This window comes from Falco naumanni, chromosome 3 (genome assembly GCF_017639655.2).
Source record: "Falco naumanni isolate bFalNau1 chromosome 3, bFalNau1.pat, whole genome shotgun sequence".
NCBI lineage: Eukaryota > Metazoa > Chordata > Aves > Falconiformes > Falconidae > Falco > Falco naumanni.
Genome location: NC_054056.1, coordinates 6,327,371 through 6,354,237, shown reverse-complemented (window position 1 = coordinate 6,354,237; position 26,867 = coordinate 6,327,371). Strand labels below are relative to the sequence as shown.

The window sequence follows — 26,867 nt, the reverse complement described above, 5'->3', positions numbered from 1 at the left end:
GGAACATCCAGGCTCCTGGCACACCATCTGCTTTTGCATTGTCCCCGCCGCCGGCGGCATGGGGTTCCTGCTGGGGGACACGTGGTGGGACAGCAGCGGCTTTGCTTCACCTTCTGCCATTGCAGAGAGAAGCTGCTGCAGACGACAAGGCTCAGGGGTGCACGGAGCCAGGATTTCCTGGGGTGCCATGGCTGGAGGAGAGTGGGGTTTGGGTGGCACATGCTATTCCTCACCCAGTGACGGTGGGTGACGTGGGTGCCAGCAAAGCCCTCACCCCAGGGGAAGAAAGGGGAATGGAAAAGCAGCATCTCACTCTTCCCGAGTTGCTTGTGTCACCGTCAGTGACGGCCACGTCCTCGCCTTGAGCCCCTGGCCCATCTTAGTCGCAGGCAAGTCCTAGGGCTGAGGATGCTCCAGGATGGCCTCGGGGGATGGCGCAGCGCTGTGCAGCAGCAGGGAGGACATCTTTCAACATCTCCTCCACTCTCCGGTGACACAAAGGACTGATGTGAACAGGACCACAAAACCCCGGTGCTTTTGAGGCTTCCAGATATATTTTTTTTTAATTGTTTTACACTGAAACCACCATTTCTAGCCCTGGGAGCAAGCCGGGGTGTGACAACCCAGGGAGCTTCAGGACCGCTCTGCTGGGATGCTGAGATGGGTGGGGAATGTTCAAGGTCGATGAATTGTGTGGGTGAGCCGGGGGGGGGGGGGGGGGGGGGAATGAACAGAGCCTGTCAGGTCCCGCTTTAACAGTGAGAGACAGTGACTGGTGCAGAAATCAAATCTCATTTTCCTCCCTGAATTAGCACGGCCAAGGATCTGCGCTGGCAGCTAGAGGGGAGCAGCCCGGTCATGGCTCCAGCACAGCATAGCTGAGGCAGGCTATAAATTCTGCAAGACTCTTACGTAAAGATGTAAAGGCTTTATGGGCAGGGGTGGCAGAAACCGGCTGTGCTCAGAGGGTGACTCTGACATTCATTAACCCTTTGGTTCACAGAAAGCTACTTATTCCCATCTCAGTGCCCATGGGTCTGGGGGAGTGGGGTAGCGGGCAGATGTCCTTCTGCCTGGTCCTGCATTCCTTTGCTCCCCACTCCAGAGCCAGCCTCTGCACCTGGGACCACATTTCCAATTGTCTTTGTGCCTTTGGACGAAAACCCCACCAGAAGAGAGTTCCAAAAAGCCCCGGGGTCACTTGGGCAGGGCAGACACCCTCTTTCTTCTGCTGCATCGGCCCCTCTCTGCTCTCTGTGGGATGTGGTGGTGCAGGAGCACTTTCCAAGCATTTTCCTACTCTGCTGACTTGCTGCATCTGCTTTAAAATCCAGCCTGGAGCTATCTCTTCAGCCAGGCTCCCCTCCCTTGCAAGCAGCACTTTCCTCCAGGTCCCCATGACACTCTCCAGCCTTGAGGCTGGAGGCAGCGTGTGTGAAAGATGTGGCACAAATCCCCGGCGTAGCACATGAGGAAGGTGTTTTCCCCACGTCCCAGCTTGCTTGGATCGCTTTGCTGGGCCTGAGAAGTTGGAAAGAAAGGGGGTTGAGACTGCTCTGGCAGAGCCAGCATTTCCCAGGCCAGCCGTGGGCAGCGACAGAGCATCATTCCTTGCCACCCACCCGGGCCAGCAACCAGAGGGGCCAGCCGGCCAGTCTTTGGGGTGGCCCGGGCTGCTCCAGGCTTGCCTGTGTCACGCTGAAAAGTTTTCTGGCAAAAAGCAGGAATTCAGGGTTAGTCGGGTGTGCAATCTGCCACAGCAGCCCACCGGCACCAGCTCGTGGTTGCTGCATCGTTACAACTCACAGGTTGGGGTTTGAATGTGAGCTAGCCGGGTTTTATATCCATAAATCCCCCGTGTTTTATTCACAGAGAGATTTTGCTTCTCGGGGACGTGGGAAGGGAACACCAGCACCGTTACATGGGCAGGGTCGGTAGCGGGGGCACCTGCCTTGCTTGCAGGTTGGCAGCCCAGCCCTGCCCTGGAGGGCTGTGTGTTGGGAAGAGTTCCCTTGCAGTCAAGCATTTCGATGTGTCTGATCTGCCTCAATATTCAAAACAGTGGCTTTTGAAATAAATAAATAAAAAAACCCAAACAAGCCACTCCTGCCCATTGATATTCCCCTCACAGCTGTGCTTGCAGCATGGCTGGGGTATGAATGGACGCATTCCTCTTCCCCACGGCTTATCTCCACAGAGCAACCTCCGCTCTCCGACAGGCTTCAGCTTCAAAGCTCTCCGCTCTCAGGGCTCGGGGCTGAAATCCGACTGTCGGCACAGACCTGGCTCCAAGCTCTTCGTCTCTTAGGGCTGAGAGTCTTCTTCTCATCCTCCCCACCCCCAGCTTGTCCTGCCTGCGGCTCCCTCCCTCCTGGGAAGCCCCTTCCAGCCGGCAGATCCCTCCCCATCCCACTGCACATGCATGCAGCAAACTGGAGTTACCAGCCTCAGCATTTGCTGCTGCTCAGAAAAAAACCTCATTTACTCAATTGAAGCTTCCCTGTTGATTTAATTAATGCAGATTGAGACGTGTTAAAACCTCCTTGTAATTACCGTCACGCTGTCATGGGGTGTTTTTTTTTTCCCTTGTATTTTTAGGGAAAATAGTAAAGGCCTGGATTCACAACAGCTGAGGAAGGTCCACGGCCGTGCAAGCTGAGCCCAGTGAGAACCACACGAGCTCTGGTAGAGGAGCTCAGTGTCCAGCTGTGGGCTGCGATCCTGACCCCGAAGACCAGCACGGATGCAGGTGCAGAGCTGACCCTGCTCCCAACCCAAACCCGGGCAGCACCCTCTCGGGCAGAGTTCCCTAGATTCCTTTGATTGGTGAGTATATGCTTGGGTTTATGTCGTTTTTTCTATTTGGCAAATCAAAACTTTGCGCTGGGTGAAGTTCTGAAGAAAAATTAAGTTTCTTCATCGCTGAAGCAAATTGTTACCATCTAGTGCATCAGCTTCCAGGCTGCCTTGCACTGAAACCCCCGGATGCTCGCAGCCCCGAGCATCAGCTCAATTTTGTCATCTTCCCAAGCACCAGTTCCTCCCATGCTGGGTTACAAGGCAGGACCAGGGCTCTTCTGGATGGGCAGACCCTTGGGATCCAGTGCAGGGCACGTGCTTCCCAGCTTCAAGGTGCAATGCCACAGGGCTGGACAGCAGGCGTGATGCTTGCTGAGTTCCGGGGCCTTCAAAATTTAATGCTGTGGGCCAGGAGGGTTCCATTCTGTCAGCCATCAAGGGTATTTTGAGGGCACAACTGGTTTTTTGAGTTTTCACTCTGCAGCAGAAGCCCCGTTTCAGGCTGGAGCGGTCTCTTGCTGACCCTAGAGATGATTCCTGAATAAACAGGAAGAAAGGATTGAGAAGGGAAACTGAGGTGCTGGAGAAGAAGTGGCTGCATGAGGTCTCTCTAGTTCCAGGCTATTCCAAAAAAAGCCCCTGAAACAGATTGGAGGGATCGGTTTTGGTCACTATCCAGATTTCCCCCATTTTAGGAAGGCCAGGCTGAGCTCAGCCCCAGCCCCCAGAGTGGTGCTGGGGGAGAGCAGGTGGGGGCTGGGCGAGGCGGGGACCCCAAATGTCCCATCCTCCTTTTTAACCCTTTGGCTTACGCCTTCCAGCCTGGAGCGGGGTGCAGGGAGGTGCTGAGACTGTCAGCACCCCTCCCCGGGTGACATGGCAGCACTGTGCCCCCCCCCCCAACACACCAGCCTCAGGATGCCTTCATTTCCTCACATCAATAGTGGTTTTTTAATGACATCCATCACACAAGGCCTGGATTGGGGTTTTTTGTGTGTGGTTTTGTTGTTTTTTTTTTTTAATTAAAATAAAGCACTTACATTGGCAATCGCAACATAAGGGTGTCTCTCTGGGTATTGATTTTAGCGTACGGCAGGAGTTTGCTGGTTTATTGCATAAAAGACAGAGATGTGTTTTTCGTCCAGAAAGGCTGGCTTTGTTTGCTCCTTCTCACAGCTGCAGTGGATGCGTCTGGTCTTTTTTCTTTTAATATATATATTGATCTATTATGAACTCAAATTAGTAAGGGAAAAGGGATCAAACAGCACTGAGCAAATGTTAAGTGCAGGTATTGTTTCCGTGCTGGTACTGCTGAGCGATTACAGGCAGTGGGTGAAGAGCCAGCGGGATGGAGCGGGAATTAACCCATTTTGATGCAGAATTGTTGGTGGAGATGGGAGGGGAACTGCTTATTATCCTGAGAGGAGCTAAAGTGTGAAAGCGTAGACCTAGACCTTCTCATCGGACTGAAGTCAAAAGGTGCCATAAAAAAAACAACACAACCAACCTGTTTCCTTGGTTCATAAATCCTGTGGGAAGAAGTATGTTTTATTCTGCCCATGGCGTCTGTCAGATCTCATCCAGAAACAGCACCTATAGATACTGCCACGGAAAAATTAGCTGTGGCTAATAAGGTCAGGATCTCCTGCGTTATCTGAGTGTGGGGCTGGAGGCAAAGAGGGGGGTGCGTGTCAGGACCCTGCCTTTCGATCAGAATTTGACCTTGCGCTGTCTGTCTGAAGGAAGCCAGGCACTTGAGAATTGCAAACCCACCTGCTCCCCAGGCAGCAGATCTCTCTGAAAAATCAGTAAAACCTGTTACCATCTGGCTGCCTACCAATTTTGTCAGTGAAACAGCTTTGGTAGCAAGTGGCCTGAGAGCTCTGCATTGAGCATTATTTTCAAATTTGCTCTTACTGAGAACAGGCTCGGTCTGGGGGCTGTTACAAGCTCATTCATATTGTTTATTTGACATTGGGGAAGTCATATTCCTTTAAGAGGATTTCCATCCCTGAACTCCTCCCATCATGACACTTCCAAGCTACATTTTGTCTTGAAAGGGTGGGAGTATTTTTAACTATATCACGCCAGGGAAGTATTAATAGCACAATAGGCTTGCTGAGCTGCTGGTAGAGCTGAACCCATATTTTAAATTCAAGGAACTAATTAGGAACTGGGGAATAATTAGTGCTATACCCAGCTTTTCTTAACCTCCACTTCATTTTCAAAGAGCCAAAGCAAATGTCTTTACTGGAATCTTCTATAGCTGTTGAATATTTTATGGCTTCCCGATGCATTGCTATTCCATGTGGTTGTCAAAATCACACTGTCTCCTTTGCTCTATCCCAGCTGAAATGGCTGACTGACGCTTTAGAAATCTAATTAGTGCATCTCCTGTTGGCTCACACCCGCACCCCCCCCCCCCATCCCTTCATGTTTCTACCCCACCACTTGCTATCGCTGAGTGATGCAGCTCTGTGCAGCACAGTTATTTTTGAACCCTCGGCAGCAAGTTGTTTATGGGCTTCCTTGAATAGCAAAGCTCTGGGTGCTCCATATGGGAAATGCAAATTTGTGGAGTCTGGTTGGGAGCAGAAAGGGAGAAGCAGCGAGGATGCAGAGAAATGGGTTGAGGCTCCCGGCTCGGTTGGGAGCTATGGGAGCAAGGAGGGGGGGAAGGAACATGAGGAGACCTCCAGGCCAGCTTCACTGCGTGGTTCTGGACGTAGTGGAGGTGGGAGCCAGCATCCCCGCAGATCCATCCTTGTATGTGGCAGGTAGCTGCCAGGAGAGCACAACTGCACATGGAGGATCCGCTAGTGCCGTGAAGAAAACAACCAGCTCTGAAACTGTACCCTCCCTTGGGAGCGGCCGTGGTAGCTCTCCCTGGTGTGAAGTCTCTGGTCTCTAATAATAGTTGGGCTTGTGCTGAAGCCTTTTCCTCACTCTTGCCTCTCCCCCGCCATCTGTTTTCAAGAAACTTGTGGAATTCATGTCACTGAGCTCTTATCCATATTTATTGGAGGGGCAGAGGCTGGCTCACAAAGCTAAAAGCAGGGAGAGAAGACTAGTCAGAGATACAGAAGAAGTTTGATCATGTGAAAAACTTATTTTCTTAGGAAACAAAGAATGAAAAACATGCCAGAAGATCTACCAGCAGGCTGGGAAGGGAATTCTGCTATTCCTTTGTCCAGGCTGGATCAAAGACACACCTCACTGTTAGGAGAAAGACCAGATCCCCTCCAGCAGCCTGGCTGCAGCCAGGGTGAAGATGCTCACGTGTGGCTCCCGCAGCCGCTGCCATCGCTTTGGGGTCTGTCACCATTTCAGTGTGTTGGAGAATTTTTCACAAGGACAGCAGAGTGCTTGTGGGGCCTTTGTCTTTAGTTCGTTAGAAGCTTACATTGTTTTTCTACTCCAGAGCTTTGTCAGCCCTCATCACCACGGTATTTGGATCTGATGCAGTACAGTCCTATAACTGCATTTGAAGAGGGGAGTATGACATTTCAGGGTTATATTGCCCCAATATCAAAGCAATTAAATGATATTTTCATCGCTCTTGCTGCAGGCGCAATCGCCATCTGTGGTGAGTGCTTTTACTTGTCTCGTTTTATGGAGGAATTAGATGAGTTTGAGGGAATTTCTCAAAAACCAAACTAACAATGGAAGCCAGGCACCCTGTTTGATTTGAAAAAATCATTTCCAACAGCACATTGGCAAGTGCAAATTTGTTCCTAAGGGAACATTTTCTTAATGGTGTTTTTCAGCATAAATATAGTATCAGCCTAAACACCTCCAGTAAACAAATATCAATTACCTTAAAACATTTCTTGCCCATGGAAGAGCTTTCATTGTGAGGGAGATGCTCCCTAAAAATCTTGTTTTACTCTTCAGTTCTGCTGAATCCTTGGCTGCATTTGGATTAAATATATTCTTATCTGAAGATCAGTGAGACTTTTGCAGCCACTAATTTTCATTTCGACACCTTTATTGGGCAGCAGCAGCACGTCAGTACAGCCCGAGTGAAGACGGGTAAGCTGCAGTGTGGAGAAACATTTGCGGAAGGTTAATACAGAGACTGAAAAACATGGATAGAAAGAAGTCTTGTAGCCCTTCTTTCTACCCCTGAGAACAAGTTTCTTTTAAATTACTATCTCCTCCAGCGGGTTATTTATTAAATCGCTTACACTGATTGACTCAGGTCAAATAGTATATTGAATTTCTAGTTTTAAAAAGAACTTTGCTAATGCAGTGACTGTCACCAGTCTTAGCAAATACTTGCTAATATTACTTACCAAGGTGCTTCAAAACATTCCCTGATTCACAAATAAGCTGTCAGTCCATCCACCACCAGTGCTTGAGGGTGGCAATTTAATACTCAGAAAGCACATTTTCTTATTGGAGATTAAATATTTTTGCAAGTTAAAAGAGCTGCCGTGGGCTGAGTTGTCACCTAATTATGTCAGTCTCTTTGTGGGATATTTTGATAAACACATCAGAGGAGACGCTTTAATCTTTATGCTAAATCTGATCACGTCACATCCTAAATTCACACGTACAGGGAGTGAGACCTTGACTTATGTTTCACGGAGAGCTGAGCGTGTTGGACCAAAGCCTTGTGTTTTGCCTGTGCTGGGGACGAGCCTGCCTTGAGCGACCGGTGGGCAGTTACAGCTGTGGCTGCGAGTTGCACAAGGGGAAGGATTTTAAACGGGTGCAGTTATCACCAGCTCCAGGTGCATGATAGCCACCGACCCTGAGAATGGGTCATATTTGTAATTTATGGAGCCTTTGTCCCTTCCTACTCTGGGAATATCTTCTGCAGGTTGTGCTGTGGTCCTTTATTTTCCTCAGGATGCACAAATTCCTCTGGCTGAGAGGGTTAGATTTGGGCTTGAAACGGTGTCTTCCTTCTCAAACGCTGTTTTGGGGCTCAGTAGTGACACGTTGGAGGAAATTTCTCATGCTGCTGCTTGCTTCTTTTTTGGAAAAACTGGAATTATAGCAAAAAGCTTTTGTTGGTGATAAGGAATCCAGTAGAAAAAACCCACCACAGCCACAGGCTGCTAGGCTCAATGAGAAGAGTCTGTTTAGAATCACAGTAAATGTGTCAATAAACACAAATCAAATGCAAATTAAATAAAAGCTTTTCATATACTCCATTATTCTTGAGATCAGACAAAAATAAATGCCACATAAACAAACGGGTTTTATGAAATGTTCCAAAAATAAAACCGCTCTTGCAACGAAGCCAAAAATGAGATCGTCTCCATGCCCTTCCAGCTGCTAGGAGCTGTTACTTCTCTTTGTATCACAATAATACCCAAAGATTTTGGTTTAAATTGAAAACAGTTGTGGCAGGTGTTATAAAGGGGTTGCTGAAGAGCCTCAGCCTAAGTGACACGGCATGTAAAACGCCAGAGCTGAAAACAAATCCCGAATCTGTTTCCCAGCTCAGTGCCTCCCATCCATAAACCATGTTGCCTCTTAGCTAAGAGAGTGCTTATCTGAAATAAATGTTTTTGGCTTTAAAGCCAATCTGCTGCAAAGGAAGGTACGTTACATTCAGGTCTCTTTTTTTTTTTTCATTTTTTCTTCCCCCTTTCTCTTTTTTTTTTTTCCTCCTCCCTCCCCCCCACCCCCAACCGTAAGAAGCCCAGGAAATAAGATGGAAAGTGCTGAGAACAGACCCTGCATGACTCGTAGCTTTATCTCAGCCTGCACACCCCTTCTTCAAAAGCACTAAATGATATTTCATCATCATCTCTCCAGGGTGTGAGGATTGACTAAAGGCAGTCACACAGGTACCAAACAAAAAGCCCTGAGCCCAGGAAGCCTTGTTTCCTCTGGGAAATCCTGAGATCATCCCAGGATAAGCTCATTGATTTTACTAAAATGCATTAATATTAAAGCATCCAACACGCTGTTGAGCTGCACGGATGATAATTAATAAATGATAAAGTGAAACACAGGCTGATGGCATGGTCTTTTGGCTGCTTTGTCTTCCAGCGACATTTGATGCTATTTAATCCAAGCACTCAAGATGTTTCGTTTAAAAACATGCATGTTGCGTGTGATATCTACGCGTGTACCGGTGGTACTGAGCCAGGAACCTCCTGAATGTACCAGGCGTGATCCTGAAGGGCCAAGCAGCCACAGCATTTTGAATGTGAAATCCCTTCAGTTCCACAAAAACCTTCTACCATGCTGCTGGAAAATGGCTCTTCCCATGCCCGGCGAGCCACTCCGGCAGAAACCTCTCCCAGTTCGAGCAGCTCGGCGGCTGGATGTGGTTTCCATGGAAATAGACGTCAGATCAGCAAAAAACAGGGCAAGTGTTTAAAATAATCTCTGTTTTGAAAGCTTTATGCATTTCTGTCACAATATTAACCTTCCTCAAGGTAGGATTTATTTTCTTTTTTTTTTTTTGGTGCAAAATCCTTGGGTTTAGGAGTGTGCACAACAAGGGTGAGTCCCCTCAGAAAAGTCCTTTCTTTGATGTTTAGGGTATGGAGGCTGCTGGGCTGGGCTTGCGTTGTGGCAGAAGATTTGTGCCATCCTTCCTCCCTCTGCCTTTTGTGCCTCTCAACTCTTGGTGCGACTCGAGTGATGGTGGGATGGGAACCACCACGGGAGTGGCACAAAGGCATTTGTATGGAAGATTCGCAAATGCAGTTCATCTAAAGCACGTTTGCGAGCCATTACCCGCAGGCTGTGGAATCTGCATGAACGATGGCTTTTCTAGACATGTTTTTGACTTGCTGGTGTCACCCCAAAGGAGAGGGTGGCCATGTGGTTGTACCCCAAAACACACTGCCTGCAGGGGCTGTGGGGCCAAGGCATTGTCAGACCCATAGGTCCTCTGTGGGGTTGGCCTGTGGTGGCTGTGACCCTGAGGTGACCAAAGGAACATGGTGGTCATCTTGATGATGATCAAGAGCCCTGAGGTTATTGTGGCCCTCAGATAACTGACTGGCGCTGAGGTGACTATGCCCTCAGGCAGGTGACCGTGGCCCCGAGGTAAGTGGTGATGACCCTGAGGTAACCATGGCCCTGAGATGATCATGGTCTTGAGGTGATAAAGGGCCATGAGGTGACCATGGCCCCGAGGTAAGTGGCCATGGCCATGAGGTGACTGTAGTCCTGAGGTCACCGAAAGCTCTGAGGTAGGTGGCTGTGGCCCTGAGATGACCAAGGGCCCTGAGGTGGAGTGGCCATGGCCCTGAGGTAACTGTGGCCCTAAGATAACTAAGGCTCTGAAGTGACTGTGATCTCAAGGTAAGTGGCCATGGCCCTGAGGTGACCGTAGCTCTGAAGTGACCATGGTCCTGAGATGACCATGGTCTCGAAGTAGAGTGCTCATGGTCCTGAGTTGACCATGGCCCTGAAGTGGCCATGTCCTGAGATGGCCGTGATCCTGAGGTGACTATGGCCCTGAGGTGACCGTGGCCCTGAGGTGGCCATGCCCTGAGATGGCTGTGGTCCTGAGGTGACTATGGCCCTGAGGTGACCGTGGCTCTGAGGTGGCCATGCCCTGAGACGGCTGTGGTCCTGAGGTGACTGTGGTCTTGAGGTAGAGTACCCATGGCCCTGAGGTGACTGTGTCCCTGAGGCGACCATGGTCTCAAGGTAAGTGGCTATGGCCCTGAGGTGACTGTGGCCCCGAGGTGACTGTGGCCCTGAGGTCAGAGGCCAGCCCCGAGGTGAGCCCCCGATCACGGCCCCACTGCTGCCCAACACCCCTGATGTGGCCTGCGACCCTGACAGCGGGGCCTTACCGGGCCCGCGCTTCCCCCCTGCCACGGTGGGAGACAAAGGGAGTCCCGCCACGCTGCGGCCCGGGGCAGTGGCAGCGGCGCGGGGGTCGCGGGGCCGGGGGCCGGCCCGCGGGGGCACGGGGCGTCACGACAAGGTCCCGCACCCCGCGACGGGCTCGCACCGGGCCGCGGGGGTCACCGCCCCGCACCGCCCCCGCCCGCCGCTGGCGGACTACGTATCCCGGCATGCAGCGGGTGTGGGGGGTCTGGGGAGGGAAGGGGGGGGGCGCCCACCCCTCGCCTCCCCCTCCCCCCCCCCCCCCCCCCCCGCGGCGGGCGGCACGTGCCGGCGCGCTCGGCCAATGGGGGCGGGGCGGGGCGGGTCACGTGCCATTGTTTGGCGCTTTTGTGCGCGGCGGGGCGGGCGGGAGCGGAGTGGTGCCGGAGCGGCGGCGCGGGCAGGTGGGTGCGCGGCGGCGGGGCTGCCCCTGCTTGGGGGCGGCGTGCGGGGCCCCGGCCCGCCCGGGGGGTCGCTGTGCGTGCTGGTGGCGGCGGCGGCCCCCCCATCGGGTTTAGGGAAGGTGGTGGTGGTGGTCGGGGGGTGGTGGGTTCACGGAGGTCCGGTGTTTCCATGGGGGTGGTGGCGGTGGCGCAGCGGAGGGGGGCTCAGGGTGGGTGGCAAGGCGTGGGGGACCGCGGGGGGGGCTCCGCAGGTGCTTGGGGAGGGGGCTCCGTGCCTGCCTCTTTTGTCCCTTCGCCTGGCGGGCGTCGCCTGCCCGCCCGCTTTTCGGGCGCTGCGGTGACAAAGGGAAGGGAGACAATGGGGGGGGCGCCCCCAGCTGCCCCCTGTCCCGCTGGGGAAGGGGGTGTCTATTGTCCGGGGAAGGGGCGACGCTCTGCGAGGGGCGACGCCCTACCCGCGGCAGCGGCGCCCCCTCCCCTCGCTGACAGGACCCCGCCATTGTTAGTGGGGAAGGGGCGGCGCCCGGGCGGCCGCTCCCTGGTGCCATCGAACGCGAGGACTCGCGGCAGAGCCCCGCTTGGCGGTGGTGGGGCGAGGGTCCCCGTCCCTGTGTCCCCCCCCAACCCACACAGCCCCCCCCCCATCCCTCCCCTTCTCCGTAGCGGCGGGGGGCGGCAGGTGCCCGGATGTTACCGTTTGGCTCCGCCCTCCCTCGAGCCCCCCGCGCGGGGCGGGCGCGCGCGCGCCCGCTCTCCCCGGCGGTTTGAATTCGGTGCGGTGGGGCGGGCGGGGGGGGGGAGGGGGGTGGGGCCTCGGCCCGGCTGCGCCGCGGCCTCGGCGCCTATTGGTTGGCAGTGAAAAGGGGGCGGGACCGCCAGCGGCCGGGTGGGGTGCGCGGTCCCAGCGCCGCCCGTCCGAGACAGCGCACCCACCGGGCCCCCGCTTTACTGTCGGCTTAAAACATGGGGGCGGAAAAAAATAAAAATCCTCCTTTGGGCTTTTCACACCGCTTTGTGCTTTTTTTTTTTTTTCATATTACGCCCTTATTGATGAGGGACGCAGCGCAGTGTGTGTGCTCCCTGTCTGCCGTGATGTGCAGCACCTGGCATCGGCTGCACAAATAAAACGGAATTTTTAAATGAGTTCGATGCGCTCAAAATTTAAATCTTTGGTAGCAGCTGGAGTCCTGGCTGTTGTGTGCTCTATTTTAATTCGGAGAGCTACAGCTGCTATGCGCAATATCAGTGAAATATCCGTATGCTGCTAATTTAATGGTAAAATGGGAGTCTTTGTTCATGTATCTTAATTATGGTGGAGTAAAACAGGGACTGAAAATGCCCAACTATGAGTCGTGTGCACAGATCCTGCAACACCAATGATTGAGAACCTCTCCAATGTTCCTAGCAGCGTACACCAGCGTCAGCCCTGCAGACTGACCAGAATTACTGACTGCAGGAACCTGCCTGACTGTCTTTTGTTCAGCAGGTCTAATTATGTATAGCAGTTTTTATTAGGAGTTAAAAGAAAGGAAATTAATGTGCTTATTGTTCTAAGGCATGTTTCTTTGTTATCTAGGAATCCAGCTGATTGAAGTTCTCCCAGAGTTGGCTTCTGGAGTCATATTTTCTTGGTCATGGCTACTTCTGGTATGTTGTATGATGTACTAAATGGTCCTGTGTGGTTTGGGTTTTTTTCCTCTTAATTTCCTCACGAATAACTTAAAGAAGTCTAATATAGTAAACTGTCATCACCATGCTATCTCTAGGCTGTTCTGGAGAAGCTGTTAAAACTGGGTGCTTGTGAAAACATACCAAAGGCCCTCTCAGACGAGGCTGTTAGCAGATGGGCTTCAGCTCATCTGCATGCCATCTGCTCCGTGAACAGAACTGACTATCATCAAGACATCTTAGTTGGACCAGCATACCAGTTCTCATCACTGACGCCGTGCAGGGCTGACGTGCCTGTTCATAGGTATTTGAAGAGAGAACGCTGGCTCATATATTTCTTTGAAAACTGGTTTCCATTCCTAGCTATGTCAGGTCTTAGGCAAATGCCTTTTTCTTCCTCAGACTTGTTGGGGGGAAAAAAAAAATCATCAGTCTTTCTCCATTTGATGTCCTGATAAACTTGTTCTCACAACCCTGGATATTAAAGGCTAAAATTAAAATGTCAGGTGCTTAGGTAATGTAGTAGTGATGAACAATTACACACAAAAATTGCCTGCCATGTTTTTGAATGGTGGTGCTGCTGCTTACAACAAAACTACCGGCTCAGATGCTGTCTCCTTAAGTGAGCTTTGTGGCGTTGATGTTTTTTGAAGGCTATTGTTCAAGTTACCTAAGCCAGTTCCTGGCTTAAAACACTGCATGTTTGTTGGTTTTTGCACACCACCACCCCCCCCCCCCCCCCCCCCCCCCCATTCCTAGATATTCAAGTGAAGGAACTGGAAAAGCGTGCCTCTGGGCAGGCATTTGAGCTGATACTCAGTCCTCGCTCAAAAGAAGCGGTCCCAGAATTCCCTCTTTCTCCCCCAAAGAAGAAGGATGTGTCCTTGGAAGAGATTCAGAAGAAGTTGGAAGCAGCAGAAGAGAGACGCAAGGTAAATTTGAAACGGCTTAAGTGAGCACTGCTCAGGTAGTCTGTGCAAGTTGTGTAGTGTCTTTTTTTTTTTTTTCTTGTTGCTTGGGCTGAATGATTAGCAGTTTGTATTATGGTAAATGAAGTATTAATTGAAATTTGTTGGAACCTCTGGGGTTCTAATGAACCTTTGTTGTGGTCTGCAGGGCCATAGCTTTGTTCCCAAGGTGATCTTGAATGGTGACTTGAAAAATTGGGAGAAAGTGTTTTGTCGAGAGGGGATGCTCTCTTAGGATGAAACTGGCTTTCCTGGCTTTGGCATCATAACAGACTCGTTTTCTCCTAGAAAATGTAGTGATGAATCTAATGAGAAGGTTTGTGAAGACATTGTCTGACTTGATGTAAGATCTTGCTGAGATGTGTCTTGGAGCTCCTGACTCTGCAGAGGCTTGCCAATTGAAGTGCAGCCTCCTGTGTGTGACCTGAATCACAGTGATTCACTGTTCTGAGAAGCAAGAATCTTCTAGAAAAGACCTATCAATGTTAACATTAAAAATATCCATGTTCTTTTTTCCAGAAAGATCTCATTTAACAAGACTTGCAAGTAATGACAGAAATGGAACTTTCCTGTTAGTTTGTAACTGAAATATGGGTTATGTGGGTGGTGGGAGCACCAGAGAGCTCTGTCCTGCATCACAAAGTTATGCTGTTCTGCAGTAAAATAGAAAATCTTGTCTCTTGGGAGTTGTGAATAATTCGACTGTAGTTGTCTGGGTAGCTCATCTGTTTTATGTTCAAAGCGTGCATCTTCTGTTTTGTTAGTCTCATGAAGCAGAAGTCTTGAAGCAGCTAGCTGAGAAGCGGGAGCATGAAAAAGAGGTGCTTCAGAAAGCAATTGAAGAGAACAACAATTTCAGCAAAATGGCAGAGGAGAAGCTGACCCACAAAATGGAAGCTAACAAAGAAAACCGCGAGGCACAAATGGCTGCTAAACTGGAACGCTTGAGGGAGAAGGTGGGTGTAGAGTCCCAGTTTCCCTTTAGGAGAGAGTTTATTCATGCTTCTTAATTTGAAAACTGGTTAAATAAAGCAAAGTAAATGGCCAGGTGAGGGGGGGTGCTATGAATAGACAGCCATCCTGGGCGTTCAGTGGTGGTCTGATCTTGCAAGATGATAAATCTGCAAAAGACTTTGCAGAAATCCCCTTCTTGGGGGAGAGGGGATGGATGGAGTTAGAGCAGTGTCTTCCTTCATCCTGTAGCCCACGCCTGCAGGTTCCTGCTGTAAGCCAGGGCTTGCTGTGCCGCCCGAGCCCTGCCTTTCTGCACCTGGGCAGCTAACTGCTTCCCTGCTGTTGTCTTTCAGGACAAGCATATTGAGGAGGTTCGAAAGAACAAAGAAGGCAAAGACCCTGGTGAGGCTGAAACTGACTGACTTCATTCTGGAAACTGACTCTCTCCCCCTCCTCTAAATATCCAAAGACTGTACTGGCCAGTGGTTTTATCTTTGTTTTTGGTTTTTTTTTTAAGTTTTTAGAAACTGATGTAGAACTGTAAAATTAGATCCAAACTGTACACTTTCTTTGGGGGCTAGAGGGGAGACCTTACATGTTTCACTTTTTCTAAAGTGTTGTCTTTCCAGTGTAGCTATCTTCTTGTTGCATCCTTTTCTACTCCAGTGTGCTTGCCACTGGGTTGATGGCTAGTACTGTATCAGCTCTGTAAGACATTTGTGAAAGGAATACGTAGTATACTGTTCCATGCTGAATATGTTACACTTCAAAAATCTGACTCTGTCCCAGTCTGCTAAAATACTGCTGTAACTGAGTGACTAAATAAAGCTGCACAGTGCTGTTATCATGAGAATTACTTCTGAAAACGACATAAGGAACAAAAGCAGTTGGCTGAGGTCTGCAGCAGACATCCTTCTCCAGTGTTGGGTGGAAAGGTCTGCAGCAGCACTTCTCTGCACGTCCAGGGGCATGCTGCATGACTGCCTCTCCCCTAGAGCACACTCATTGTCTTAATTTTACAATCAGAGCTTTGTTTTGACACCTCAGCAGTTGTCAGCTGTTGCATGGGGGTTTTTTTTGTTAAAAAGAGTTCAGAACCACATCCCTTTGGATGCTGACACTTCAACAAACAAGTCCTTGTTACCACATGACTGATCTGAGGCTGCTTTTTTTTTTTTCTTTTGCTTATGGCCAGGGTTTCTAGAAGATGACTTGTGCTATTGAATGGTGACTTGTGTACCGCTTCCTGCAGTGTCAGAGCATAAAAGTCAGAAACCTGTTTTGTGCTGGGATTGAGCCCTGAATTGAAAAATGCTGTTGTGGATAAGAGTTGTTTGTATCCTGGTGTCTGCAGCAGGTGTGTTGGGGTAGTACACTGAGCCACAGGGCAAATGTGAAGATCTTAACTCCTGCCCAAACAAGATGCGTATCATCTCTGGTTTCTCTGAAGTGTGAGAAGTGGGTACAGCTGTACTTCTGCTCTGAGGAAAGATACTTTTTAGGTGGATGGGGTACAAAGCTGCTGTATTGTACAGGTGCCTTAAAGAAAAAAAAAACCAAACAACCAAAACCAGCACCCCAAACCCTTCCTGTAAGGGTGTCCACAGGTATTTGTGCAGCTCTGCAGCAAAGACAAGGTTGCACTTGGTGGGCATGAGCAGCCACATAACCTCGAAGTACTCTGCTTCAGTAAGTGCATTCCCTCGGAGCAGGGAGGCCCTGGGTTTCACGGCTCTGCTAGTGTCAAATGCTTGGTGGCACTGCTCTCGGTGAGGTCCTGTTTGTGTCTGTGATCTTGTGGCTTGGCCACTGGCTTTGTTTTCAGGTTAACTCCACACTGGAGCAGCTGGCACTGCCAAGGTGACAGACTTAACAAGTTTTGAGGATGGAAAAGCTGGTAGGGGATTTTTTTTTTTTTTTTTAAGGGGGGGTGATTGAGTCCTGGACCACTTGACCAGCCTACTAGGGCTCGTTAAAGAAAGAACCTCAGTTTAGAAAGCTTTCATGGATTGCACTTTCCACTTTTGATTGCATTGGAATTGTACTTAACCGAAAGCTGACATTGCACTTTTGAGTGAAAGCGGAACAGTGAGATAAAGCCAGGCTGGGTGCACTGGAAAGCTGGGATCAGACCCTTTCCATGAAGCATTTCCACGAGTGTTCTCATATTTCATAACTTAAGGTAAGAGAAACCAAGAAACCAAACTACCTGTGGGGGAGCTGCCACCCAGCTGCAGTGGGGGCATAGTGCAGGTTTGGGGGTTTTAATCACGTGTATCAACATTGCGAAAGCTGGGAGCACAGGGATGTGGGTCAGGATCCACCGGGGTGGTGAGGAGGATGGGACTACCGGGCTGAACTTTGAGACGAAGGCTTGAACCTGCTACAGAACGCGCTTATGCAAGAAGCTGAGCATCTAGTGCTACATAATGGAGATTTAAGTGATTGCTGGATCAGATCCCATAAACAAGATCAGGCATAATTAGCAATCCAAAAAAAAAAATAAAATCAGGTTTTCATTTTAATGTATTTCTTTGCCTGCTGAGAAAAGACCAAGTGTCCCAAATACTGTGTGTGGGTTTTCTTCCTATCTTTTCAAGGGATGGGGGAGGAGGATGACGGCACTGCCAAACCCCAAATGGTGTTAAGAGCACAAAGAGACATTAAATGTTTTTTCACTTGCCAAAGCTGTCAGCTCTCCGCTCGGGGGCCTTCTGTTCCCTCATCTTAGTTCTGCTTTACATGGCTGCCTGTGTTACACTTCACTCGTGCTTTGTGCCTGGGGTCTGAGCTTGGTCTGCTTCCTCGGAGAGCTGCTGGGGTGGGAATGAGATGGGGGGTGCAGATAGTAAGAGGATAGGAATGATACTAGAGGTGGGGGGGGACTGGCTTAGGAAGGAAACAGGGAATAATAGTGTCTCTGGTGGGGAAAGCTGGACTGTAAACAGGCTTTAAAAAAGTAAAAATACAGCAGGATTTCTGAGGCCGAGCAGCCCCCCGTGCGGTAGCAAATTACAGAAGCATGGGGGTGGCCACTGGGGGGGCCTGGTGGGGCTCGGCATGGGGCAGGGAGCGGAGCTGCGGTGGCTCAGCAGGTGCCGTGCCATGGGGGGGGGGCAGGAGGGGGGGTAACGGGAGGAAAGAGGATCCAGAGCCCCACCGACCCAGACGCACGCACCCCCCCTGCCCCGGCTGTGCCCATGCTCTGAAGTATGGAAAAATAATTCCTGGGAAAAAAATAATAATTCTTGGGAGGGGGGCTCAGTCCCTGGCTGCCCCCAATGTGGGTTTGGCAGGGCTGGTGCTGCCAGGAGGATGGAGAGGCTGCCCGGGCATGGGGCTTGGTGACCCTGTGCTGTGAGGAAACCAGTACAATATATATTAATAATAGAAAACTATTTGTGCTGTGGAAGGGTAGCAGCAGCTGTATGCACTGGAGCCAACTGGCGTGTGAGCTGCTGGTGGCTGAGTCTGTGCCGTTAAGGAAGAATTCAGCAAAATGGGTGGCTGCTGCTTGAGAAAGGAGAGGCTGTCAGAAATAAGAGGTGTTTGAGGCAACGTTCTCGACATCTCATGGGTATGTGGGGGTTATGATTCGGAGTACAAGCCAGATTAACGATTTCCAGTGCTGCGCAGGATGTGCAGGATGTGCTCCGTTTGTAGCTAGGAGGAGCTTTGCAAATTAACTCCTGCTCCAGCTAGTTTTGGAGGCTCTGAAGTAAACACCGCTCCCTTTCCTGCCTCGTGCTTGGCTGCTCACAACGCAGCTTTTCCCGCTGCTTTTGTCACAGCGTCTCCCTGAGCAGAACTGGGGTGCCTTTCCCGTAGGAATCTGGCTTTCAGCAGCCGTGACAGGGTCACACGCGGTTGGAGCTGAGCCCCTTCCCCACCATCTCGCGGGCAGCGGCAGCCCTGGCACACAGGCAAGTTCTCCGGGCGGTAGAAGGGCAGTGTTTTCTTCCTGCTTATCAAATTTTGGTCAAAATAGGGTCACCCGGGTAGTTCTGCTTTTTGTTCCCATCTCCCTGGCAGGACTCAAGGCTGTTCTGCTTCAGCACAGTAGCTGCAAGTCCGGAAGAGGTTTATGAAGTTAATTTTTCACCGGCAGCCTGTGCATGTCGCAGTGTTACAGGAGGGTTTAGGAGGCCACGTGAGGGTCAGGATTGCCCTCTTCGAGGTGCTGCCCTGAGACAGACCAGTTATTTTTGATGTGGGGCTTCTTTAACCAGGCGAGGTAGGAAAAGAGCATTCGAGAGCGAAGCCGAGCAGCAAACAGTCTGGTTTTATCTGCATCTGTGCCCCTCAGGTTCAGACAGGCATGAGTTACAGACCTATCTACTCCATTTTGATGAGGAAATTACAGAGACACTGAAAATAAACAGTTCCATCCCCTCCTCCTCCTCTTCCCAAACTTCGAAGAGCTTTTCCTGTCTGAGCTGTCCGTGAAATGACTGCGCTTGCCCGGAGTTGAGGTGTAAATCGGCACTGGAGCTGGACGAGAGCTGGGCTGTTCACAACTTGTCTGAGCAAGAGCAGGTAAGGAGGAGGGGAAATTTGATTTTGAGCACGTTCTGTTCAATGTGTTTTTAAGGCTGTCGTGAAAAGGCAGAACAAGCCAGCGAGGCTGCCTTTATCTTGGTAAGGACAGCAGCTTCAAAAATGTAAACCTGGAAACGCCTGCTCACAAAGATTATGCTGCTGGACCTCAGTGATGCAACAGGATGAACTCACTCAAGCTGTGCTGTGTGCACAGCTGCACTGACAATCAGGAGCTGAAAAAAGATGGTAAAAACTCTGAACATGGGAGTTACATCTTCTGTTACTGGCGTTATAGTTATTTATGCCTCCTCCTGAGGCAGAGCAGGTCATCTCATTATTTTTAAATAACGTGGCTCGTTTGTAAAGGCTGATACTGCAAGCAGTTTACAAAGGGGAAAATCTGGCCCAGTCTTGGAGTGGGGAGTTTGTTTAGCAGTTCCTAAACTGCTGGGAAGGGGTGAGCTAGGAACTGATGCGTCCTGGTGTGTTAAATTATTGTGTCAATTAACCCCATACTTGTGTCCTCTACTTCTGTACTCCTCCAGACTGTCACCTGTGCAGCACAGGGCACTCCAGGGGTTCTTAAATCTTCCTTCAGCCTCCTCCCTATTACTGTTTTTAGTGATTCTTTTATTTCAGCTATAATGAGGCCACTCTCCAGTCCTGCATGATTTACGTATCTTTGGGGGAAGCAAACACCAAACAAAGCATTTTGGTTGGGTTTGTTGTTGTTTTTTTTGAGTAAAGTCACTGTGAAATCCTGCAGCAAAACTTTATTTCCATCCCAAAGGTTGTTTTGCGTGGTGGGGACCTGGAGTTTGGCTGCATCATGGTGACGGTCATCACTGAAAAGCTTAGCCGCCTCTTCATTAATGTGCGGCAGGTCCCCCAGCTGCTGGCCCCCCCTTCTCCCTCCACCGTCAGCAGTTCAGAGGTGCCAAAGGTCTTCTGGAAGCCCTACATCCACACTGGCTACCGGCCGGTGCAGCAGACCTGGCGCTATTACTTCTCAACACTCTTCCAACAGCACAATGAGGCCATCAACGTCTGGACCCATCTGGTGGCAGCGCTGATCCTGCTGCTGCGGTTCCAGCAGCTCTCGCAGCGAGTGGATTTTCAGCAGGACCTGCATGCCCAGCCCCTCTTCATAATCATCGTGGCATCCATCACCTACCTGACGTTCAGCACCCTCGCTCACCTTCTGCAGGCCAAATCTGAGTTCTGGCACTACAGCTTCTTCTTCATGGACTATGTGGGTGTTGCCATTTACCAGTATGGCAGCGCTCTGGGGCACTACTACTACACCATCGAGCCAAGCTGGCATGAGAAGATCAAATCGTTTTACATGCCAGTGGCCATCCTGTTAGCATGGCTGTCCTGTGCCGGTTCCTGCTATGCCAAGTTCCGCTACCACCAGTCCACGCACCTTCTGAGCCGGCTCTGCCAGGAGCTGCCCTCCGGCCTGGCGTACATGCTGGACATCAGCCCTGTGGTCCACCGCATCTACACCGCGCCGCCCTCCGAGCAGGCTGACCTGGCCCTTCTGTATCACAAATGCCAGGTGCTGTTTTTCCTGATTGGTGCCTTCTTTTTCTCACACCCTTACCCTGAGAAGTGGTTCCCAGGGAAATGTCACTTCTTTGGGCAGAGCCATCAGATTTTTCACATGTGCCTGGTACTCTGCACGCTGGCACAGATTGAGGCAGTAGTGTTGGACTATGAATCCAGGCGACACATCTATTCCACTCTTCAGGGTGATTTGGCGCACAACTTCTCTGCCCTGTGCCTCTTCACTGTGATCTGCTCTGTCCTCACAGCTGCTTACATGGCCCGGAAGGTGAAGAACAAGCTGAGCTTCAAAGAAGAGTAAGAGCCCTGAAGGAGAAGCAGGTGAGCTCACCCCAGGGGTTGATCTGCAGCCAGCTGTGGCGACGCTGGCATGAACCTGGCCACAAACTTCAATAAGAGGAATGAAACGCTTTGCAAACTGTTACTTGGCAGTCTATAGGGAGAGAAAGAGCTGCTTTTTTAGTTCAATCTTGTTCTTAAAAATAGTACACTGGTTTAATTCGCATGTCTGAATAAATAGTTGCAATAAAATGTGGTCAGCGCCGCAGCCATGTTACCCTGACTGTGGTGGGCTAGGCAAGGTTCTTGGAAGCTACCAGGCCTCAGAGCAAAAGGTAAGGAGATGTCACCTGGGCCCTGTTAGCAGTGGCAGAACCTAACCATGGGAACAGGCTGAGGGGAGCTTGTATAAAACACAAGTGAGGGCAGCAAATTTGTTTAACGCTATTTCAGGCCCCTTTTTTGTGGCCTAGGGAGTTGTACCAAGCTACCACGCAGTGACAGGGCCCTGCCCCTTACCCAGCAAGGGTGTGGGTGTGAGAGAGGTACAGACTCCTTAGTGCAGCAAGAGAGCAGGGGAGCACGGCTGGGGGTCATTTGGTGGCCCCAGGGCAGTGACAGGGCCCACAGCACCCTCAGCACTGGATGAGTCTCTGCAAACAGGCTGTGGTGGCTGGAAGCACGCAGCCCTGACCTGAACAGGGTGCAAACGCCGGGCAAGAACCTGCTGGGCCTCAGCTGCGGCCTGTAACAAGGGGAGAGGGCCTGGGAGAGGCCAGGGCCCGGCCCGGCCCGGTTCGACAAACGGCTGGGCCAGGAAGCATCTGAGAGAGGGGAAAGTGCAGCTGTTTCGTGCTGCTCCCCTGCCCTGTGCAGCAGCTCCGGCTCCCCACCCCGCGCTGGGAGCTCTGCGAACGCTCTGCCCCGGCGATGAGATACAGCCCGCGCCCCACCCCGCCGCCGCGCTTTCCAGCCAGCGAGCTGCCGCCCGCCGCATTATATAAGGCACAGCCCGGGGTGGGCGTGGCTTCGCCTGCCGCTCATCCTGTCCCACCGCTCGGATTGGTCCTTCTCTACCAGGAGCGCGCGCAGTGGCTGTGGGCGGCCGTTAGGCGGGGGCGGAGCCTGCGGCGCGGCGGGAACGGGGAGCGGAGCTTGGCCGCCGCCTGAGGTAACGCTCCGGCCCCGCCGCCTGAGGTAACGCCGCGGCCCCGCCGCCTGAGGCAGCGCTCCGGACCGTCCCTCGGGGTCCGCGAAGGGGCCTTGCGCAGCTCCGCGCTCCGGCCGGTGCCGGGGATGAAGCGCAGGCGCAGGGGCGGCGAGGCCCTGCAGGCCGGAGCGTGCGATGTCTGGCTGGACACCGGCGAGCTGAAGCAGAGCGCGGCGCAGGTGGGGTGCGGAGCGGGGGTCCCGTCTGGGGGGGCTGCTGGGGCCGCCCCCAGCGCTGCCGGCCGGGCTGTGCCCGGATCCCCGGCCCAGGGCGTAGGGGCTGCTGTGGTACTGCGAGTGAGGAGAGGGGGCCGGGCTAGGCCTTGGGTCGGGGGGAGGTTGCAGAAACGTTTCAAGAGGTGTGAGAGGGACGTGATGGGGTTGGCAAAGCTGGGACGGTGCAACCCCGCAGAGAAGCCAGCAGCCTTGGCCCTGAGTGTCCCGCTCTGGGTGACCGTGCTTGAGCAGGGGGGTCAGACAAGCTGGCCTCCGTGGGCCCCCTCCAACCTCAGCCATCCAGTGATGGTGTCACGGGAAGAGGTGAAGCATTTAGCCAAGGTGGGAGGTGTGCTGCAGCGCTGGAAGAAGGGTAGAGTTGGTTTGCATGGCATATATTCACTTCCTACTTGTTTCTTTCCCTACCCAGTCTCTCCTAGCCAAGCCAAAAGTATTTAATCGGATTCTGGAAAGGAAATACACCTCAGTCGCTTTCACACAGACAAGAGCCTCTCAGCCACGCATCAAGCAAACCACCATCTCCACCTTCTTCAGCACTCTGACAGGTAATGCAGGAAAGCGTATGCCCCTGTAGGAAAATAGTTTCAGGCCATAATAGAAAACTCCTCTCACTTTGTCTCTTGGCAGCTTTATTAGGCAGAAAAGTGCATTTTTTTTCTAGTGAAAAGGGTAAAGGTTGAAGGTTTGAACTCCCAGAAGGGATTTTGTGATGGTTAATCCAAATGCAGGCACATTTTGCAGTGTTAGATTAAACATAAGTAACAGTAGTCACAGCCAAGTCTTCACTGGTGAACAATCTGAACTCTAAGTAATGCACCAGGCTTTACTCCCTATAAAACTGGAGTTTTCAGAGGAATGTTGGGAAGCCTGACTCAGCCCCAGTGCTGATACAAACTGTGGCAAGACATCCAGTTCTGGGTTGCCTGATGGTGTCACATAAAGGACAGTTCAGTCGGGAACACCACTTTGGCTGGGACGGGGTGCAGTCTGGGCAGGAGTGCCAAGCCTGGTGGTGTCCTGTGGGCAGCGCTCCCTGCCCAGGGAAGGGGCAGCATCCAGGGCGATATGTGCCAGGTTTGTTCTAAACAATAGCAGTCCTAAATTGTTGGTTAAATGCTCTTGGAAGGGCTTTATAGCTGGAAGTGAAAATTAATGTTACTTGGTTCAAAAACATCCCTGTAAGGGAAATAGGCGGGACGTGAGCGAGGAAAGCTTTTTATAAAGGATCGGACAAAGCCTTTTCTAAAGAATGCAGTGTTTAATCCAAACTGAACCAATGAGGGTTCTGGAATATTTAAGCTAATTAAGCCATCTCACAACCTCTGTGCTTTTGAGGCTGCTTTTGTGCTCTGGAATACAAGAAATTGTGATTTGTCTGGGGGTCTCAAATTAACAAATATGGAGAGAAATGAAATGGATGCAGGAACCGCCAGTGTAGGGTTGTGTCATTGTTTGTATGTTGTAAGTTGTGTAATGGCTACTTTATCAACATTGAACTAGTTCAGCAATAAGCAGATGAGAGGAAGTGTTACATAAACAGTACAATTTAATTATTTGACAGAATTTTTGTGTTGTGATAGGGTCATTGATGTTTTGTTGCTTTGGATTTGTTATCCCTACTCCTTTTGAACATGTTGTATGCTTTCTTCTGTTTGGTTTGTTCCCCCCCCCCCCCTTGATTCCCTCGATCAGTTGCATTCACTTACTTGCTGTATGTATTTGGATTCATCAAATGCTGCTGCTGGTCACCCAGAGGCCTGTAGGATTTAAGATGCTGGAGTACTTCTTATTTGGTTGGTTGTTTGGGTTTTTTTTTTTCCTTTTAGCTTACTCTGAATTGAGGATGAGCTTGCTTATATTGAGAAGTTTCATTAGGTTTTATATTGAATGGTTTCAGAAGCAAATGTGAGACTTGATGCTTTCATCAAGTGGTGACAGAAAGCTGTAGAAGTTTCACTGTGGAGTTTTGTGGGGTTTTTTTTGTAGTGTTTTTTTTTTGTTTGGTTTGGTTTTGTACCTCTTGAACTGCTGCTTTTGAAGAGAATGTCAGAGGTGAACTGCCTGGAAAGCTGAGAGGAGGAAGGCAGAGAAGCCAAAGACTGAAGCAGCTGGAGGTGCAGCTCTTGCCTCTCACTAGAGGGAAGCTTACTTATCTGAAGTATTTCAGCACTGCAGGCTGCCGTTCCATCGCAGCCTCAGCCCTGCCGTACAGATCGTGGTGAGGCAGTGGCGGTGCTGGTCTAGTGTAGAACAGTGCATGGCGCTGCTCCAGGGAGCAGTAAAGTGGCAATTCTGAGTCCAGCGTCAAGGAATGGTGCCGGGGGTGGTGAGTAACACTGAGAAATGTGTGTGTCAGCTCTGGCTTTAACCAATTCTATGTTGTTTTCAGATGAAAGAGACAAAGAAAACTCCAGGCCATCTCCTTTCATCCCAAATAAAGACTGTAAAGAGAAAGGTATTTCTTCAGCTGCCTCCCCTGTGAAGATCTTGGCTTTGCCGCAGATGGAGGAAGCCCAGAAACAATCCTTCAGAGTTGAGGAGACGGTGCAGGTTACACCCCAGCATCGTGCACAGAAAGCGCCGGACTTGCCAACTCCTTCACCAGACTCTTTGGTGCCCCACGCAGAGTCCCCCAGCAAGAGCGAAGCCTCCTGTGGGGCAGGAGAGGACTTCTGCTCCTGCAGCTTCACCCAGGATTCAGAGGGCAACCGGGTCATCGCTCACAGAAATGAGTCTGATTTATTTGCTGGAGAAATGGTTTCAGTAAGTGGTGGCATAACTTCAGACTGCGGGATAAACAAACGTGAGGGCAAGCTGCACCCAGGGAAGGCCAAGACCAGCCTTGATTCCCAACCGAGACTTGGTGCAAACCAGAATAAGAAACCACAGCAATCAAGTAGTGTTAATTCTTTAATTGATTTCACTGAGACTGAGAATATAAATCCTACTATAATGAGAGGCGGCACCTGGGCTGCTGGCTTTTATTCATCCCCACGAAGACCGGCCAGAGCACAGCCTCTGAGAGAGCGCAGCCAGAACAGTTGGGCCGAGGAGGGATGGGGCAGTGAGGCGGGGCTGGGCAGGCCCTGCGGGCAGCTGTTCACCCAGGATTCGGAGGGGAACAGAGTGATTGCTCACCACTGCCAGAACATCCTGTCCCCTTGCAAGGACAAAGGCAGCTCTCGCAGGCAGCTGCCTGACTCCCCCTGCAAGGGCTGTTCCAGCGACGCTGCAAAGAGCTTGAACAAACTGGGAGAGCAACAGTTAGATGAGTGCTATGATTTACTGTTCACGCAGGATTCAGAAGGGAACAGAGTGATTAAGCACTGGTAAGTGACCTCAGATGGGTCACCTGTGTCACCTCTTGTGAAGCCTCAGGAAAGCATTTTTTTATAAGAAAGTGGTCGGAATTAGGTAAGTGTACCCCTTGCTTCTGTATGTATGGTCTAGCCAACAAACGCAGCAGACCCATGCAACAGGCAGGACCTCTGTGTTGTCTGAAGTTTTGCTTTAATAAAAAAAATAATTACTGAAGGAGTATGTTTATAATGGCTTGCCTGTTTCAGTCATGACTACAGCCTGTGTGGCTAAGGCCTGGCTTTAGTACTGCCTGGTGTTTTTGTCACGTGCTTGCTGTTCAGAGCCCACCGCGAATGCACCTGTATTTCTTAGGCTCCTGGAAGTCTGTATTTAAAGGTTTTTCTAGACCCAGCTCAGGAACCACCCTGCCTCCTTCACATTTGCTGCCATTGGGAAGCGATAGGCTCAGCTTATCTCAGAACCACGGCTGTGCCAGCCCCAGTATGCGACAGCTAGCGTGTGTGGCCATGAGGGGAGGGAGACTGATGTGTTTCCACGTGTGCGTCTGTCACTGTGAAAGATGCACCTCTGCTCACTGCAGGTGGGATCGCAGCACTTCACTGCTGGTGCTGGACTGACTGACCAGAGGTTTAACGTGAGAAAGATTGTGACAGAGGAGGAACTGCAGCAGTGCATCTGTTCTGCGTAAGTCTGAACTGCAATCTGAATGTTGGACTTGCAGCTCTTTCACAGGTGGGGACGCACCCCGGTGGAGCGTGGGGTGCTGGCAGGGGCTTACAGTCTGGGTGAGGTGAAAAGCAGAGCAGTGAGTGCACTGGGCTGCAGTAAGAACTGGTCAGCATTGGTTTGAATGTGCTTGGTGGCTGCCACATCTCACTAACAGCAGTGGTGCCACTTGTGCTGCTTGTTCAAAATAATCCCCTGCTTCTGGTAGCGTTCTGGGGGGGCATGCTTTAGTTTCTGTGTTTTGAAGGGCAGGGACCAGCTGCTTCAAAACTCCAGGGGTCATGAGCAGCAGAGACCATCTGTGACCATGCTCATACTCCAGAACAGCAGCCTGCTTTGTCAGCACCAGCTGCCCAGTTTTTTATTTTTTTTTAAATGT

At 51.0% G+C, this 26,867-nt stretch overlaps 3 protein-coding genes and 1 long non-coding RNA gene across 5 annotated transcripts; 3 read left to right on the top strand and 1 right to left on the bottom strand.

The window, feature by feature from the left end:
- Nucleotides 1-5,798: 5,798 nt before the first annotated feature.
- On the bottom strand, nt 5,799-11,791 carry LOC121085351. The gene is made up of 2 exons (XR_005827029.1): nt 11,713-11,791; nt 5,799-7,792 (listed from the first exon to the last, which is right to left on the bottom strand). It is a non-coding gene; the product is annotated as an uncharacterized LOC121085351 (long non-coding RNA).
- STMN1 (stathmin 1) lies at nt 10,934-15,452 on the top strand. Its single transcript, XM_040587912.1, has 5 exons — nt 10,934-11,018; nt 12,595-12,665; nt 13,446-13,618; nt 14,419-14,610; nt 14,962-15,452. The coding sequence occupies exons 2-5, from the start codon at nt 12,653-12,655 to the stop codon at nt 15,028-15,030; spliced, it is 447 nt and encodes a 148-aa protein (XP_040443846.1). The 5' UTR covers nt 10,934-11,018; nt 12,595-12,652; the 3' UTR covers nt 15,031-15,452.
- A 193-nt stretch (nt 15,453-15,645) lies between these two features.
- PAQR7 (progestin and adipoQ receptor family member 7) lies at nt 15,646-21,247 on the top strand. Of its 2 annotated transcripts, none has more exons than XM_040587863.1 (3): nt 15,646-16,790; nt 19,028-19,144; nt 19,938-21,247. In XM_040587863.1, the coding sequence occupies exon 3, from the start codon at nt 19,977-19,979 to the stop codon at nt 21,015-21,017; it is 1,041 nt and encodes a 346-aa protein (XP_040443797.1). In that variant the 5' UTR covers nt 15,646-16,790; nt 19,028-19,144; nt 19,938-19,976; the 3' UTR covers nt 21,018-21,247. The 2 variants fall into 2 exon arrangements, with proteins under 2 accessions (XP_040443797.1, XP_040443796.1); XM_040587862.1 differs by having other exon boundaries at nt 18,915-19,144.
- A 925-nt stretch (nt 21,248-22,172) lies between these two features.
- Nucleotides 22,173-25,975, top strand: LOC121085290 (aurora kinase A and ninein interacting protein). Its single transcript, XM_040587824.1, has 3 exons — nt 22,173-22,384; nt 22,851-22,986; nt 24,831-25,975. The coding sequence occupies exons 1-3, from the start codon at nt 22,292-22,294 to the stop codon at nt 25,772-25,774; spliced, it is 1,173 nt and encodes a 390-aa protein (XP_040443758.1). The 5' UTR covers nt 22,173-22,291; the 3' UTR covers nt 25,775-25,975.
- The last annotated feature ends 892 nt before the right edge of the window (nt 25,976-26,867 follow it).